Genomic DNA, 13,869 nt, shown 5'->3' with positions numbered 1-13,869 from the left:
TAAAGGGGCTCAAGGACTCGGGGAACCTTGGACTAGATTACTCCTGCAAAAGAACATCCTTGAGGGCCCAGGGCCTAGGGAGACCAGAGGAGCACCAAGGATGGAGAGAGGAGGCACCACTGAGCCATTGGACCACGTCTACGGAGGGAAGGCTGTGGGCAAAGTGGCCCCTCTGTTCCCTGTGGACACCCAGCTGGGCAGGGTCTGATCTTCAGCTAAGCCCTTGTTTGGGACCTGTCTTCATATCGTAGAACCCAGTCCTGTGTTAGTATTTTCTTTATTTATATTTATAATAGTAAAGGTGGCTGGTTTTTCCATAGAAATCATTACCATCCACTCTACTAAGTGCTTTCTGTTCACTTATTTAATCTTTACAAGCCTCATTTTATAACTACAGGGACTGAGGCTTGCAAAGGTTGTTACTTGGCCAGGGCTACAACAGTTTGTAAAAACTGAACTCAGGCAGTCTAATTCCCAAAATACCAGGCTATTCTGTCTCTCGTGGAAAAATAACATATTCACCATTAATAATTTGGAGAGAATGAAAAAAGAAAACTGTTGGTACATGGTGGCCCAGCCAAAACCCCAGCGCTCTGGGAGGCTGAGGCACAAGGGTAGTAAGTTCATACCCAGCCTGGGCAATTTAGCAACTTATTGAGACCTTGTCTCAAGATTTAAAAAATGAAAATAAAAGGGCTGGGGATGTAGCTCAGTGTGAAGGCCCTCAATTCAATCCCCAATACCATAAAAAAAAAAAGAGAGAAAAAAGTCTTCGAGTCTCTCTACCTAAAGATACCCCTTCTGAGTTGGTAATTTAGTATAAGACCTTTCAATTGTTTTCCACATCAAAGCCCCCATTTGAGCAAAGCCTCTTGGATGTCAGGCCTAAAATCCCTCTACTTCCTGGGAAACCCCTTGGCATTATTAGTCCAGACTCGTTCCTACCTTTCCTTGTGGTAGAAGCAGTTTTCATCTTTAGCCCTTAGAGCCCTGGGCCAGGCCCCTCTCCAGAGGGCAAGGTGGGTGCCCAGACACTTGGGAACCAGGAGAGACTCAGACTCAAGGGATGGACTGGCTGGACCCCACAGGATCCCCACCCTGAGCCCTACCTGAGCTTTTGCTGGGGGTGGGGCACATAACCAAGAACCTACCCTCCAAGGCTTGGGCTTGGCAACAACACTCTTCATGATGCTCTTGGTGAAGCTTGACGACAGAGCCTCAGCAAGCAGGGACAGACGGTTGGTAAGAGAGGTGTCCATCTCTGAAGCCTCTGTGAGGGGTCAGAGTTGGGGCCACAGTCAAAGAGATGGGACAAGGAAAACTTCTGGAAGACTGGCTGGGGAGACATCACTCAGCTGAAATTGCCACCCCATAAAACGAAATGCTATGTGTCACTGCAGCCTCCTTTTCCTCAGACCTGTTTCTCTCCCCAGGTTGCTAGCGTACCCCCCAGGGGACCAAACTGGACTGAGCACCCAGGTGGCCTGCTTTCCAGCCTCTGACCGAGGGCAATCTGAGTCAGGCTGGAAAGTGGGACAGCCAAGGATCCCCAGCGCACCCCCCCCACCCCGGGAGCCTGGCTGATACATCATGGCAGGCAGCTTGGAGGGGCCAGGTGACCTGGTGTGGAGAGTCAGAGGCTAAATCTTCAGACAAGTGGCAACAGGCCACCAACTTGAAAGGGAAGATTGTGCTGTGATGGGGAAGGTGTCCAACAAACCTACTGGGTGACTAATTACAAAGGTTGGGCTGGAGCGTCAGAGGCTGCTTGTTAAACACTTCATTAAGTGGCACCTTGAAAGCTGCCACCTGTGCATTCTGGGGGGTCAGAGGAAGAGTGAGGAGCAGGGGATGGAACTATTGTATCTTTGGGGTGGGGGGGAGGTACCAGGGATTGAACTCAGGACCTTGTGCTTGGGAGGCAGGTGGCAGCACCACTGAGCTACATTCCCAGCCCAGAACTATTGTATCTTTAGGGAGACTGAGGAAGAAGACTGAATCCCACCTCCAGATACTGGAGCTCACGGGTCACAGGCCTCAATGGGAAAAAAAGCCAAAGGAAGTAGGGTGCAGGGGAAGAGTTTTAGGGAGTTGGTAGCTCTGTGACCTTGAGTAAATCTCACCCCTCTCTGATACAGTATTCCCACCTGTCCAGTCTGTGTAAGTTGCAAAGACATCGTAGGGATTGAGATCCTGGCTGAGAAAGTGTTCGGGAAACTGCAGCCCTACCTACACATGAGTTATCTCACCTGAACCAAGAGGGAAACATACCTGGCAGGATTAAGAACCCCACCCTCCTGTGTTTGGCCACTCAGTGTGAAGGAGGATCTGGGGTAGCTTCCTAATATGGGCGCCTGTGCAACGCAGCCCTGAACAGCAGGGGGCAGCCTGGAGCCCGGAAGGTGGGGCCCACGCCCAGGTTTCTCTTGCTGACTGTCCCGATGACTCACCTCTACATCCCGCCCTTTTACCTTTATGGAAGAGCCGGAAAGGGTGTGAGGAGAAGGGGAGAAAGGGGCAGGTCTTGGGCCCCAGTCCCGCCCCTGTCTCTCCCCACCCTTCTCTGGGCCAGGCCACCCAGCCAAAAGGCAGGGCGAGAGCAGGAAAGGCACAGAACCCGGCATTGGTCCCCTGGCAGCCAGTTAGCTCGCCGCCCGACCGTCTGTCCCAGAGCCATGGAGAGAGCTAGTCTGATCCAGAAGGCCAAGTTGGCAGAGCAGGCCGAGCGCTATGAGGACATGGCAGCCTTCATGAAGGGCGCCGTGGAAAAGGGTGAGGACCTCTCCTGCGAAGAGCGAAACCTGCTCTCCGTGGCCTACAAGAACGTGGTGGGCGGCCAGAGGGCTGCTTGGAGGGTCCTGTCCAGCATTGAGCAGAAGAGCAATGAGGAGGGCTCGGAGGAGAAGGGCCCCGAGGTCCGAGAGTACCGAGAGAAGGTGGAGACCGAGCTCCGGGGCGTGTGCGACACCGTGCTGGGCCTGCTGGACTCCCATCTCGTCAAGGAGGCTGGGGAGGCTGAGTGCCGGGTCTTCTACCTGAAGATGAAGGGCGACTACTACCGCTACCTGGCCGAGGTGGCCACCGGTGACGACAAGAAGCGCATCATCGACTCTGCCCGGGCAGCCTACCAGGAGGCCATGGACATCAGCAAGAAGGAGATGCCACCCACCAACCCCATCCGCCTGGGCCTGGCCCTGAACTTTTCTGTCTTCCACTACGAGATTGCCAACAGCCCCGAGGAGGCCATCTCGCTCGCCAAGACCACTTTTGACGAGGCCATGGCTGACCTGCACACTCTCAGCGAGGACTCCTACAAAGACAGCACCCTCATCATGCAGCTGCTGAGAGACAACCTGACGCTGTGGACAGCCGACAGCGCCGGGGAAGAGGGTGGCGAGGCTCCTGAGGAGCCCCAGAGCTGAACCTGCCTGCTGCTGCCTGCCCTGCCCTACCCGCTCCAGTACCCAGCTGCCGCCCAGAGTACTCGTAGGGGGTGGGAGGCCCGGCCCTGCCCAGACCTTCCCGAGGGCTCTGCCCCAGCTCAGAAAGGCCCCTCCAGGGGCGCAGCGGCTCCAAGGCCACTGTGGCCAGGGTCCCCTCTGGGCGCACCACCTGCGGAGCGTCCTGCCCACCTCTGCGCCCTGCGCCCCCTTCTCCCACCCCACCCTCACCCGGGCCACTCCCCACCCCCACCCCGCGCCTCCCTCTGGCCCCTGCCGCCTCTGGAGTGTCCCACCCCTGTGGCTGAGAACTGGACCGTGAGGCAGGCAGAGGTGGGACAAGGGTGTGTGCGTGCGCGTGCGTGTGACTGTGTGAGAGAGCGAGAGTGAAAGCGCGTCTGCTGGGTGTGACCATGTTCCCTCTCAATAAAGTTCCGCTGTGATACTCCTGTCTTTTCCAGTTATTGGCCATGGGCTGGGAGTGGGACTGAAGTGTGATTTAGAGACCCTGACTTAGGACCTTAGCGTTAGGGTCCTGTTCTCTGGGGCTGGCCCGGTGGCCCGAATACCCGGAGGACCCCAGACTTAAAGCGGGGAGTAGTCCCACTCAACCCTCGGACCTGCGCCGTCGGGTGGGGACAAAGGGACACGGGCTGGTGGGGAACATTCGCAAACTGGGTGGGGAGGGCCGAGGGCAGCCCGGCCGGCCTAGCCTACAGGCTCGGCTTGTGGCAGGCAGCAACATGCCGGGACCGCCGTCTAGGCGCTTGGTCTTACATTCACAGCCCAGGGCTGGAGGCGGGGCCCGGGGCCGCTACTGCCCTATCACTGGAGGGAGTTGCCAGCGGCACCACCCCCGGGGTCCGCTTGACCAATGGGAGAGTGAGCAGCGGCGCGCACGCAGCGAGGATTCCCGCCGCCACCTCCGGGGGCCGGAAGCCGAGGCTGGCTGGCTGACTGAGCGCTCTCCTCGCCGCTGGCCTAGCTCTGGGGGACGGCGCTCTCCACGTTTCACTCTGGCAAATTGTCGCCCGCCCGGCCCAAGACGCTGCCACCACGCTCCAGAGGCAGCCCTGGCCGCATGGCCAGCAGGCTTGGATTGTGTACCTGGCTGCCTTTGGGACCTTGGAAAAGCCATTACACCTCCCTGGGCCTCAGTTTCCCCTCTATGGAAAGAGGCTTGAACTCAAGGTTCTCCAACCAAAGGGAGCGAAGACTTCGGGTGCGGAGAGAAAGCGCCTGGGTGCGACGTGTCCTGCCGGAGGCTCTGAGCCCTGCTCACCTTTGGGTCTCACTTGTGAGGCGTGGTGGGTGGAGGTTTAAAACACTACCTCCCTCTTAAGAGTTGCTGTGAAGTTTGAGAAAAGAAACGCCTGTGCTGTAAATTATGTTAGCTGTTATTCAGTCATCAGGAAGTCTAGGATTTATTCAGTATTTCTGTGCAAAGCAGCTGCGATAATCATCAGGGTCCACTTTGGCCGCATCCATGGGGCTCAGAACTGAAGGGCACAGGTCACAGCTAATTCTACAGAGGAAGCTGCAGGGGCCCTCTGATGTCTCCTAGGCTCCATTTTCTCCCCACATTTCTTGTCTCTGGGCCTGGGCAGGTGACTCCAGTGAGCTCTGGATATGACCTGGTTTCTCTCACCAGACAGGTCTAGTGACTTTCTCTAATGGGGTAGGTCCTGGGAAAAGAACTTCCTTCTTTTCTCCCAGCCTCTGACTTTTGCCTGTTGGCGCCACACCATTCAAGGTTTTCCTGTGTGGAAAGAAATGGGCTGCCCTAGGTGGTATGTTGGTGTTAAAGGATTTCAAAAGCAGATGCTATGAGCTGAAGTTCATCAAATCATGTATGTTCATTAGGGCTAGATTTGAGCTGCTTTAGGCACTAGCTTATTACAATGGTCTCATACTTTCAGGTGTGGTGGCACACCCATCTGTAATCTCCGAATTTGGGAGGCTGAGGGAGGAGGATTGCTGTGAGTTTGAGACCAGCCTGGACTACATAATGAGATCCTGTCGGGGGGCGGGGAGGGGGAGACAGAGAGAGACAGAGAAACAAAACTCTCAGTAAACATTTATTGCCAGGTCTGGAGATGACATTTCAAAATTTCAATTCCATTACTAATGGGTACAGGGTTTCTTTTGGGATGGTGAAATGTTCTAAATAGTGTGCACAATTTGGTTATTATGAGGTAAACTGCACACTGTAGAATTATGTCAATTATATCTCAATATTTAAATTTCTCTTGGGGCTGGAAGTGTACTCAGAGGTACAGCTCTTGCTTAGCACATGTAAATCCCTGGGTTTGACTCCAGTGCTTGTGCAGGCACGTGCATGGACACACACATGCATACCAGTCCCAGAAGGCAAAGGAAGCAAGAATGCTAAGTTTCAGTTCATTTCATGGTGGCCATTCATCATTCATCCCTTCCGTTAGATCATATTCTTTTGGTTTTTTGAGACAGGGTCTCACTATGTAGCCCAGGCTGGCCTTAAACTCACACTGATCCTCCTGCCTTGGCCTCCCGAGTGCTGGGATTACAGGTGTGTGCCACCATGCATGGCACTGATCATATTCTTTTATCTCTCCCAAATTTCAAAGCTAATTAGATCAAAACTTAATGAGCAACCCTTCTTTTAACACATCCACAGAACCTTGAACACATTGGCTTACCAACCCATTCCATTTATGTAGGTGCATTTATTCAGTTATGATTTCCTATCTACCTGATTCTACTTCTGGGTTTGGAGCCATGTCCTGGGTTTATTTCTCTCAGAGAGTTCTCTATAAATGATAACTTTAACCCATTGTGCCCCCTTTCTTCCTACAGTAATTCCAGCAAGGTTTGTACTACAAGGTGCTCAGATCTTGGGTTTAAAACCATCCTTCCAAATGTCTGGCCACCAGGTTAGAGCCAGATCCTTTTTTATGGAAATGCAGAAATGGCTGACCCTGGGGATGAGGAAGAGCTGTTTAGACAGAGACCATGTACACAAAGAGACATATAACCCCAGCCCTATCCTTTCTACACTGTCAGATTATCTCCCAGGAAACAGGCCCAGCACTTGTGAAGATTTTTTTTCCTCCCAATAATTAGAGTGGTAGCCAGACAAAGTGGTGCATACCTGTAATGCCAGCACTCTGGGAGGCTGAGGCAGAAGGATGGCAAATTCAGTGCCAGCCTGAGCAATTTAGTGAGGGTGTCAAAATAAAAACTAGAAAAGGGCTGGGGTTAGGGATATCGATAAGTCCAAAGGCCCTGGGTTCAATCCCTAGTTGGGGGTAGGGAGTAGGAAAAACTTGCAACCTAAAATTCTTTACAAAAGATATCCTACTTTTGGGCCAGGGATTTAGCTCAGTGGTTCCGGCGCCTGCCTTGCAAGCGCAAGGTCCCGAGTTCCATCCCTGGTACCAAAAAACACACACACACACACAAAAGATATCCTATTTTCTGTTATATATAGTTACTGCAGAGGACAAAGCCAAACTGGCTCTGTAGCTCCTCAAGGGTAGGTGTCAAATGGCAAGACTGCCTTCTCAACCAACCAGGCTCCTTAGGGAGCCAAGGCACTAAGGTCAAGCAGGCCACTGTGACTCCTTCCAGAAAAGCAAGGTGCTCCTCCCCACTGCCACCACACACCCGTCTAATGTTCCGATGTCCCATGCCTTCCTAGGAAAACCTGATTTCAGATGCTCGCACTAAGACTGCTCTCCTCACCAACAGCACCCTCTCCCTCCTAGATCCAAGTGGAGCAATAGCAGCAGCTACCATGACCAGTATCTGCCAGACAGTTTCATACCTCAATTCTTGCAGCAGTACAGATTACTGTTTTTGTGGATGAAAAGACGGAGGCTCACGCTGCAAAATATCCTAAAGCCAAAGTTAGACAATTGCTTATGTGCTAGGATAGGGTCTCCAAGACTCATGATCTTTAAACTACCACAGGTATTTTCGAACTGCTCAGAGGGTTCCCTGAAAGCTGCTGTGGGGCAAGAGCCCAGGTGGCCAGGCTTTCCTGTGTCCATACACTGTGGCCAAAATAACCACGCATGCCTTTGCATACTGGTCTCGTGAGTTAGAAGTAAGTTTGAGAAGAACCACAGTGTGCTTCTGTGCTTCTCTACTCTTGTTTCGGACTTTCTAAGAATAAAAAAAGCCTTCTTATACTACTCTCAATCTAATGCCACCCCAGGGCCTGGAAGGAAGGACCTGTCTTAAATGTGAAGTGGACAGACTTCCTGGCTTACTCACCAAATTTAAGTTTCCTTAACCTGGCTCTGCTCTTTGTTCCTTTAACATCCCATCCCCATTCCTGCTGTGTGGGGGTGGGGAAGGCCCCTCCACCTCCCAGCAGAGTGGGGAGCCAGGAATGCCTGAGGGGCAGCAGACAGGCTGTCACTCTGGGGCACCGGAGGCTGACTCACCTCTCATCTCTGCCCAATCTTCTCCTTACAGCTCTGGGAAACTGAACTCTTTGTCTAGAGATAAGAGGGAAACCCTAGACTCTCAAAAGCAGGACTCTGCCAATCTGTGAGGAGGTATAGCATTTAATAATCGGTTGATGGTATTTGCTGAAGGGAAGGATGTAAGAAAGAGCAGGAGGAGGGAGAAAATATGAGCCATTTACTCCTCCAGACTAAAGCTAACCTGAAGTCTACTTATCTGAATAAGAGGGGACAGACTTTCAGCTCAAAAGGTATCATTACAAATTGGAGGAAATCTTACTCATGTCCCAGGCTCCCTTCTTGGCTGTACCTGTGACTCCACAAAGTAATGCGGAGGCCCCAGGATTCAAACAATGGAAGAACTTAGAGATGATGAGCTGGTGCAAAGGAAAGCACTAGGGGACATTTCTTTTTTTGAGAGAGTCTCACTGTGCCTAGGCTGGCTCAAATTTGAGGTCCTCCTGCCTTAGCCTCTTGTATGCTGGAATTACAGTGTATACCACCACAGCTGGCTTTTTTTCCCCAGTACCGGGGATCGAACTCAAGAGCTTGTATTTGTGGGGCATGTGTACCACCACTGAGCTAAATCCCTGGCCCCTTCACCACAGCTGGCTTTAAGGAACATTTCTTAAAACTATACACAACAACCATACTGTTTTAGAGTTGATGTTTATTTAGGATTTTTTTTTAAGACAGGGTCTCACTATGTAGCCCAGGCTGGCTTTGAACTCGTGGTGATCCTCCTGCCTCAGCCTCCCGAGTGCTGGGATTACAGGCATGTACCACTATGCCTAGCTTTTGTTTTGTTTTGAGACAAGCTCTCACTGTGGTGCCCAGGCTAGCCTTGAACTCTTGAGTTCAAGTGATCCTCCTGCCTCAGCTTCCTGAGTAACTATTGCAGGTCAGAGTACAGGCGTGCACCATACTCGGCTCCATTTGGGATGATTTTTCAAGAGGCCTCTCATCTCCTTCCACATCTGCTTCGCAGTTTTGCAATGAGGAAGAAAAAATGTACATCTTTTTATGTATCCTCAGCCTGAGCTTTTTACCAGTACTCATCTTTCCCCACCTTAGTTGGGGCCCAAGTCCTTTGCCCATCCATCAACCCCCCATCTCAGCCAGCCTGGATGCCTGGGCTCCGGGGCTACCTGGAGTTGGTTCCCTGGCTGGAAGTGCAGGGCACAGTGGACTGGAAATGAGGCAGGCCTGCTGCCACAGGAGTGTGTGCTGACCTGGGCTTCTCTCTTTTGAACAGGACAGGAAGAGGGGCTAAGTGGCCAGATGAGGCGGGGAGGAACTCAGCAGCCAGGATGAAGGAAAAGGGAAGGGAGGGAGGCAGCTGGCAAGATGTTAGTGTTGGGGTGGGTTTGGAGCTGCTCTCTTCTGTCAGGATTCCTGGGAAAGGACAGAAAATCCCTCACATCTACCTTCCCTTTCTTCTTCCCGCAAACCCTAATGGGATCACACATCCTCCACTTAGCCAGCTGTGGGAGAGCATTTTGCTAACTCAGGCAGACCTGATTTGCTTCAGCTCTGGGGTTTAGGGCCTCAGCCTCCCTTCTAAGACTTTTTGTCAGGCTGGGAACCTTGGCAATGACCTATGGGTTCTTCAACTCCATACCATCCTCCTGTGGTGGGGTCTAATCAGGAAACACAGAGTTGAATGTCAGTTAGCAGGGGTGACAGGAAGAATGACACCATCAGGGAACTGTAAAGGGGTACTCTTCTGGAAAGCACTTTAGTAATGGGGATCAAGAACCTGGAAAATGGCAGTCATTTGATTTCTAGGACTTTATCATAAATTAAAAATCAGAGACTCAGACAAGATTTGGGTACAAAGATGTTAGTCATTATTTGTGAGAAAAACTTGCTAATGACCTTTAGGCTAGTCTGGATAGGTAAGGTTCTAGCCATATCACTGAATATTATTATTATTATTATTATTATTATTATTATTATTTTTGGTACCGGGGATCGAACTCGGGTCCTTGCGCTTGCGAAGCAAGCAGTGGAACCACTGAGGTAAATCCCCGGCACTGAATATTATTATTAAGAAGGTTTTTATAGCCAGGCCTGATGGCACTCGCTTGTAATCCCAGTTACTTGAAAGGCTGAACAGGAGGATCATGAGTTTAGGCCAGACTGGTTTACTTAGCAAGATCCTATCTCGAAAAAGAGAGAGAGAGAGGAGGGGGAGAGAGAGAGAGAAAGAAATAGAAAAGGCTACAGATGTAATTTGTGTGAAGTCTTAGATTCGATCCCCAATATTGAAAAAATAATTTTTGGGGGGCTGGGAGGTACCGGGGATCGAACTGCAGTCCTTGCGCTTGCACAACAGGTGGTGAAACCACTGAGCTAAATCCCTGGCCCAAAAAAATAATTTCTAAAAGGTCTTTAATATTAACAATTATTTCTGTGATAGTTCTGTGGATGACTTAACTTTCTCTTTTCCAAGTTTTTTACTTTTCTATTTTAACCAGGAAAAAAAAAATCTAGGGTTGGTGGCCATACCGGAAGATGGTCTTTCTCTCACCCTGTACACTTTCCACAGAGCGAGCCTCACTTGGAGCCCATGCATTCCCTTCTTGCACTGTGTTTTCTCCTGCCCAGCAGCTCAGTGTATGCAGAGGGAACAAAATCTTTTTGCTATCAGAAACTACATGTATTGACAACTAGATTTAATAAACAAATTCAGTAGCATAGCTAGATACAAAGGCAATACTCAAAAATCTGCAGCATTCCTGTACACAAATAAACTCACTGAGAGAGAAATTAGGGAAACACCTTTCTTTCACAATAGCATTCAGGGCCGGGGATTTAGCTCTGTGGTGCCGCCGCCTGCCTCGCAAGTGCAAGGTCCCGAGTTCAATCCCAGGTACCAAAAAAAAAAAAAAAAAAAAAGTAATACAACTTAACACAATAACATCCAAAGGAAAAAAAAATTGGGAGGGTTGGAGGGGTTGAAGGGAGGGCAGGGGAATGGGGAAAAACAAGAACTAAGATACATCATGTAAAGGTACATGTTCCCAATGATGAATGTAACTGTACTGTATACATAAAATGTACCAATAAACTTAATAAAAGAAAAATGAAATACTTAGGAATCAATCTAACAAAGGAAGTAAAAGACCTTTACATGGATAACTACAGTACTCTGAAAAAGGAGATGAAGAGGATATCAAAAAATGTAAAGATATCCCTTGTTCTTGGGTAGGAAGAACCAACGTAGTGAAAACGGCCACAATTCCAAAACTGTTATACAGATTTAATGTAATCCCAATCAAAATACATATCTCAAAGAATTAAGGGAAAACAATCCTAAAATTCATTTGGAACCAGAAGAGACTTGAAATAACAAAAGCAATTCTGGGGGCTGGGGATTTAGCACAGTGGTGCTGCCACCTGCCTCAAAGCAAAAGGTCCTGAGTTTGATACCCGGTACCCGCCCCCCCCAAAAGAGTATGGCCTCAAGGTCCATCCATTTAGCTAGAAATGTCTCAAAAGCAATTCTGGGCAACAAAGGCAATGCAGGGAGAACCATAAACTCTGACCTGAAATTATACTACAGAGCTACTGGGATTAAATTAAAAAAAAACATGGTACTGACCCGAGGCTCAGTGCAACAGATTAGAAGATGCAGAAACAACTCCAAACACACTTAACCATTTTATCTTTGACAAAGGAGTCAAATACCTTCACTAGAAGAAAGATAGCCTCTTAATAAATGGCACTGCATGGGTCGGGGATTTAGCTCAGTGGTACCCTGCCTGTCTTGCAAGCACAAGGTCCTGAGTTTGATCCCTGGTACCAAAAAAATAAATAAATAAATAAATGGCACTGCAAATACTGGCTTTCCACAAGCCAAAGATTAAAACTAGGCCCATATCTCTCACCATGCTCTAAACTCAAATCAAAATGGATCAAAGACCTAAATATTAAAACAGGAATACTAAATCTGCTGGAAGACAGAATAGGTAGAACACATGAAGACACTGGTGTAGGCAAAGACTTTATGAACAAAACCCCAATCACACAGGAAATATCACAAAGAATCAACAACTGGGATCTCATTAAAAAGCTTTTGGGCTTGGGATTTAGCTCAGTGGTTCTGCCAAGGACCTAAGTTCGATCCCCGGTACCAAAAAGCAAAAAAAAAACACCAAAAAACAAAAAAGCTTCTGCTCAGCAAGAGAAACCACCAACAGAATGAAGAGACAACCACAGTGTAGGAAAAAATTTTTGCCAGCTGTTCCTCAAAGGAGTAATATCTAGTATAAAGAACTAAAAAATATCAGAATCCCTCAAATTTAAAGACCCAATCCAAAAATAGGTATCTGAAATGAACAGACTTAGATGAAACAGAAATGGCAATATATGAAAAAAATGTTCAACATCACTGGTCATTCAAGAGATGCAAATTAAAACAACGCTGAGATTCCATCTCACTCCAGAAAAAATGGCTGCTATCAAGAAATCAACCAACTGCCTGCCTTGCAAGCTCAAGGTCCCGAGTTCAATCCCCAGTACCCGCCCCCCAAAAAAGTTAACCAATTTTTTTTAACAAATGCTGGTGGGGCTGTGGGAAAAAAGGAACTCTTCTCCACTATTGTTGGGAATGTAGACCGGTGCAAGCACTGCAGAAATCAGTGTGGAGATTCCTCAAAAAAACTAAAACTAGAGGTTCCATTTGACCCAGCTATTCCCCTTGGTATCTTCCCCAAAGAATTAAAAGCATCCTACCACAGTGATATATGCACACCCATGTTTATAGCAGCACAATTTATAATAGCTAAATCTTAGAAACAGCTCAAATGCCCATCAACCAATGAATAGATAAAGAAGATGTGGGTGGGCCGGGGATTTAGCTCAGTGGTTCTGCTCCCTGCACCGCAAGCACAAGGTCCCAAGTTTGATCCCTGGTACCAAAAAAAAAAAAAGATGTGGGTTTTTTTATACAATGGAATACTACTCTGCCATAAAGAATAAACCTGAGACATTTCTAGCTAAATGGATGCACCTTGAGACCATAATCTTGGGTGAGATAAATAAGACACAGATTTAAATGCTGCATTGTTTCTCTGGTATGAGAAACTGAAAGTGTAAATAAGGACCAAAATGTATAACAGGTACTGGGAAATGGGAAGAAAATGTTCAAATGGGGAGGGAAACAAGGGAGGAGGAGGGAGGAAGGAAAGGGACAAGAGAAAAAGAATAGAAGGAAAAAATGCAAACAAAGCTTTTGTAAATAGGGTGGGAAAGAGGTTGAAGGGAGGGGAGAGGAATGGTGAAAGAAGAGAAGTGAGATGTATTATTCCTTATGATGAATTTTATCATTATATATATCTAAAATGTGCCAATAAATGTTTTGCTTCAGAAACTACATTTATTGCTGGATGTAGTAGCACGTGCCTATAATTCCAGCACTCAGGAGGCTAAAGCAGGAAGATCACTATGCGTTCAAGGCCAGTCTGAGCCTCACAGCAATACCCTGTCACAAAACAAAACAAAACAAAAAACTACAACTATTGAAGAAGAAAATACTCTTGCTGTTACATAAAGGCCAGAAAATAAAGTTCTGATTTATTTCCATCCATCTACAATAAATGCTGAGGGTACTTGGACATGAGACGTGAAGCTAGAAATGGCGCCGCCTGGCCCTCTGTGAAGGGTGAACATCACACCCCATGACTGCAGCTACTGCTACAGCTTGAAAAGCGCAGCACCCACCCTCGGGCCCAGGTGAAGGATTTGTCCAGCAGCCTGGAGGTCAGGCTTCCTGGGTTTCAGGTCCCACAGGTGACTCATAGCCAGCCCTAGGCTGTGCCGTCTGCCTCAGTTTCCCTGGCTTGCTCTGTGAGTACTCCCCACCTACTGGGCAGAGTATTAATAGGGGTGAGGTTCTTTGAACTCAGATAAAAGAGGCTGGGGAGGTAGCACCCAGTTATTATCCCCTCTGCAGACAAGCATGGGAGCTGAGG

At 48.7% G+C, this 13,869-nt stretch overlaps 1 protein-coding gene across 1 annotated transcript; it reads left to right on the top strand.

Moving 5' to 3' along the window:
• The first annotated feature begins 2,675 nt into the window (after positions 1–2,675).
• On the top strand, positions 2,676–3,885 carry Sfn (stratifin). The gene has a single exon (XM_004850675.3). It carries the CDS (start codon positions 2,676–2,678, stop codon positions 3,420–3,422), a length of 747 nt encoding a protein of 248 aa, XP_004850732.1. The 3' UTR covers positions 3,423–3,885.
• Positions 3,886–13,869: the final 9,984 nt, after the last annotated feature.

Source organism: Heterocephalus glaber, unplaced genomic scaffold, assembly GCF_053883595.1.
Source record: "Heterocephalus glaber isolate CG9 unplaced genomic scaffold, H.glaber_assembly_v1.0 deba00001452, whole genome shotgun sequence".
Classification (NCBI taxonomy): Eukaryota; Metazoa; Chordata; class Mammalia; order Rodentia; family Bathyergidae; genus Heterocephalus; species Heterocephalus glaber.
This window is presented reverse-complemented; position numbering and strand designations above follow the sequence as displayed.

Coding starts and splice junctions, on each gene's coding strand:
- Sfn (XM_004850675.3), top strand. CDS start 2,676: ATGGAGAGAGCTAGTCTGATCCAGAAGGCCAAGTTGGCAGAGCAGGCC.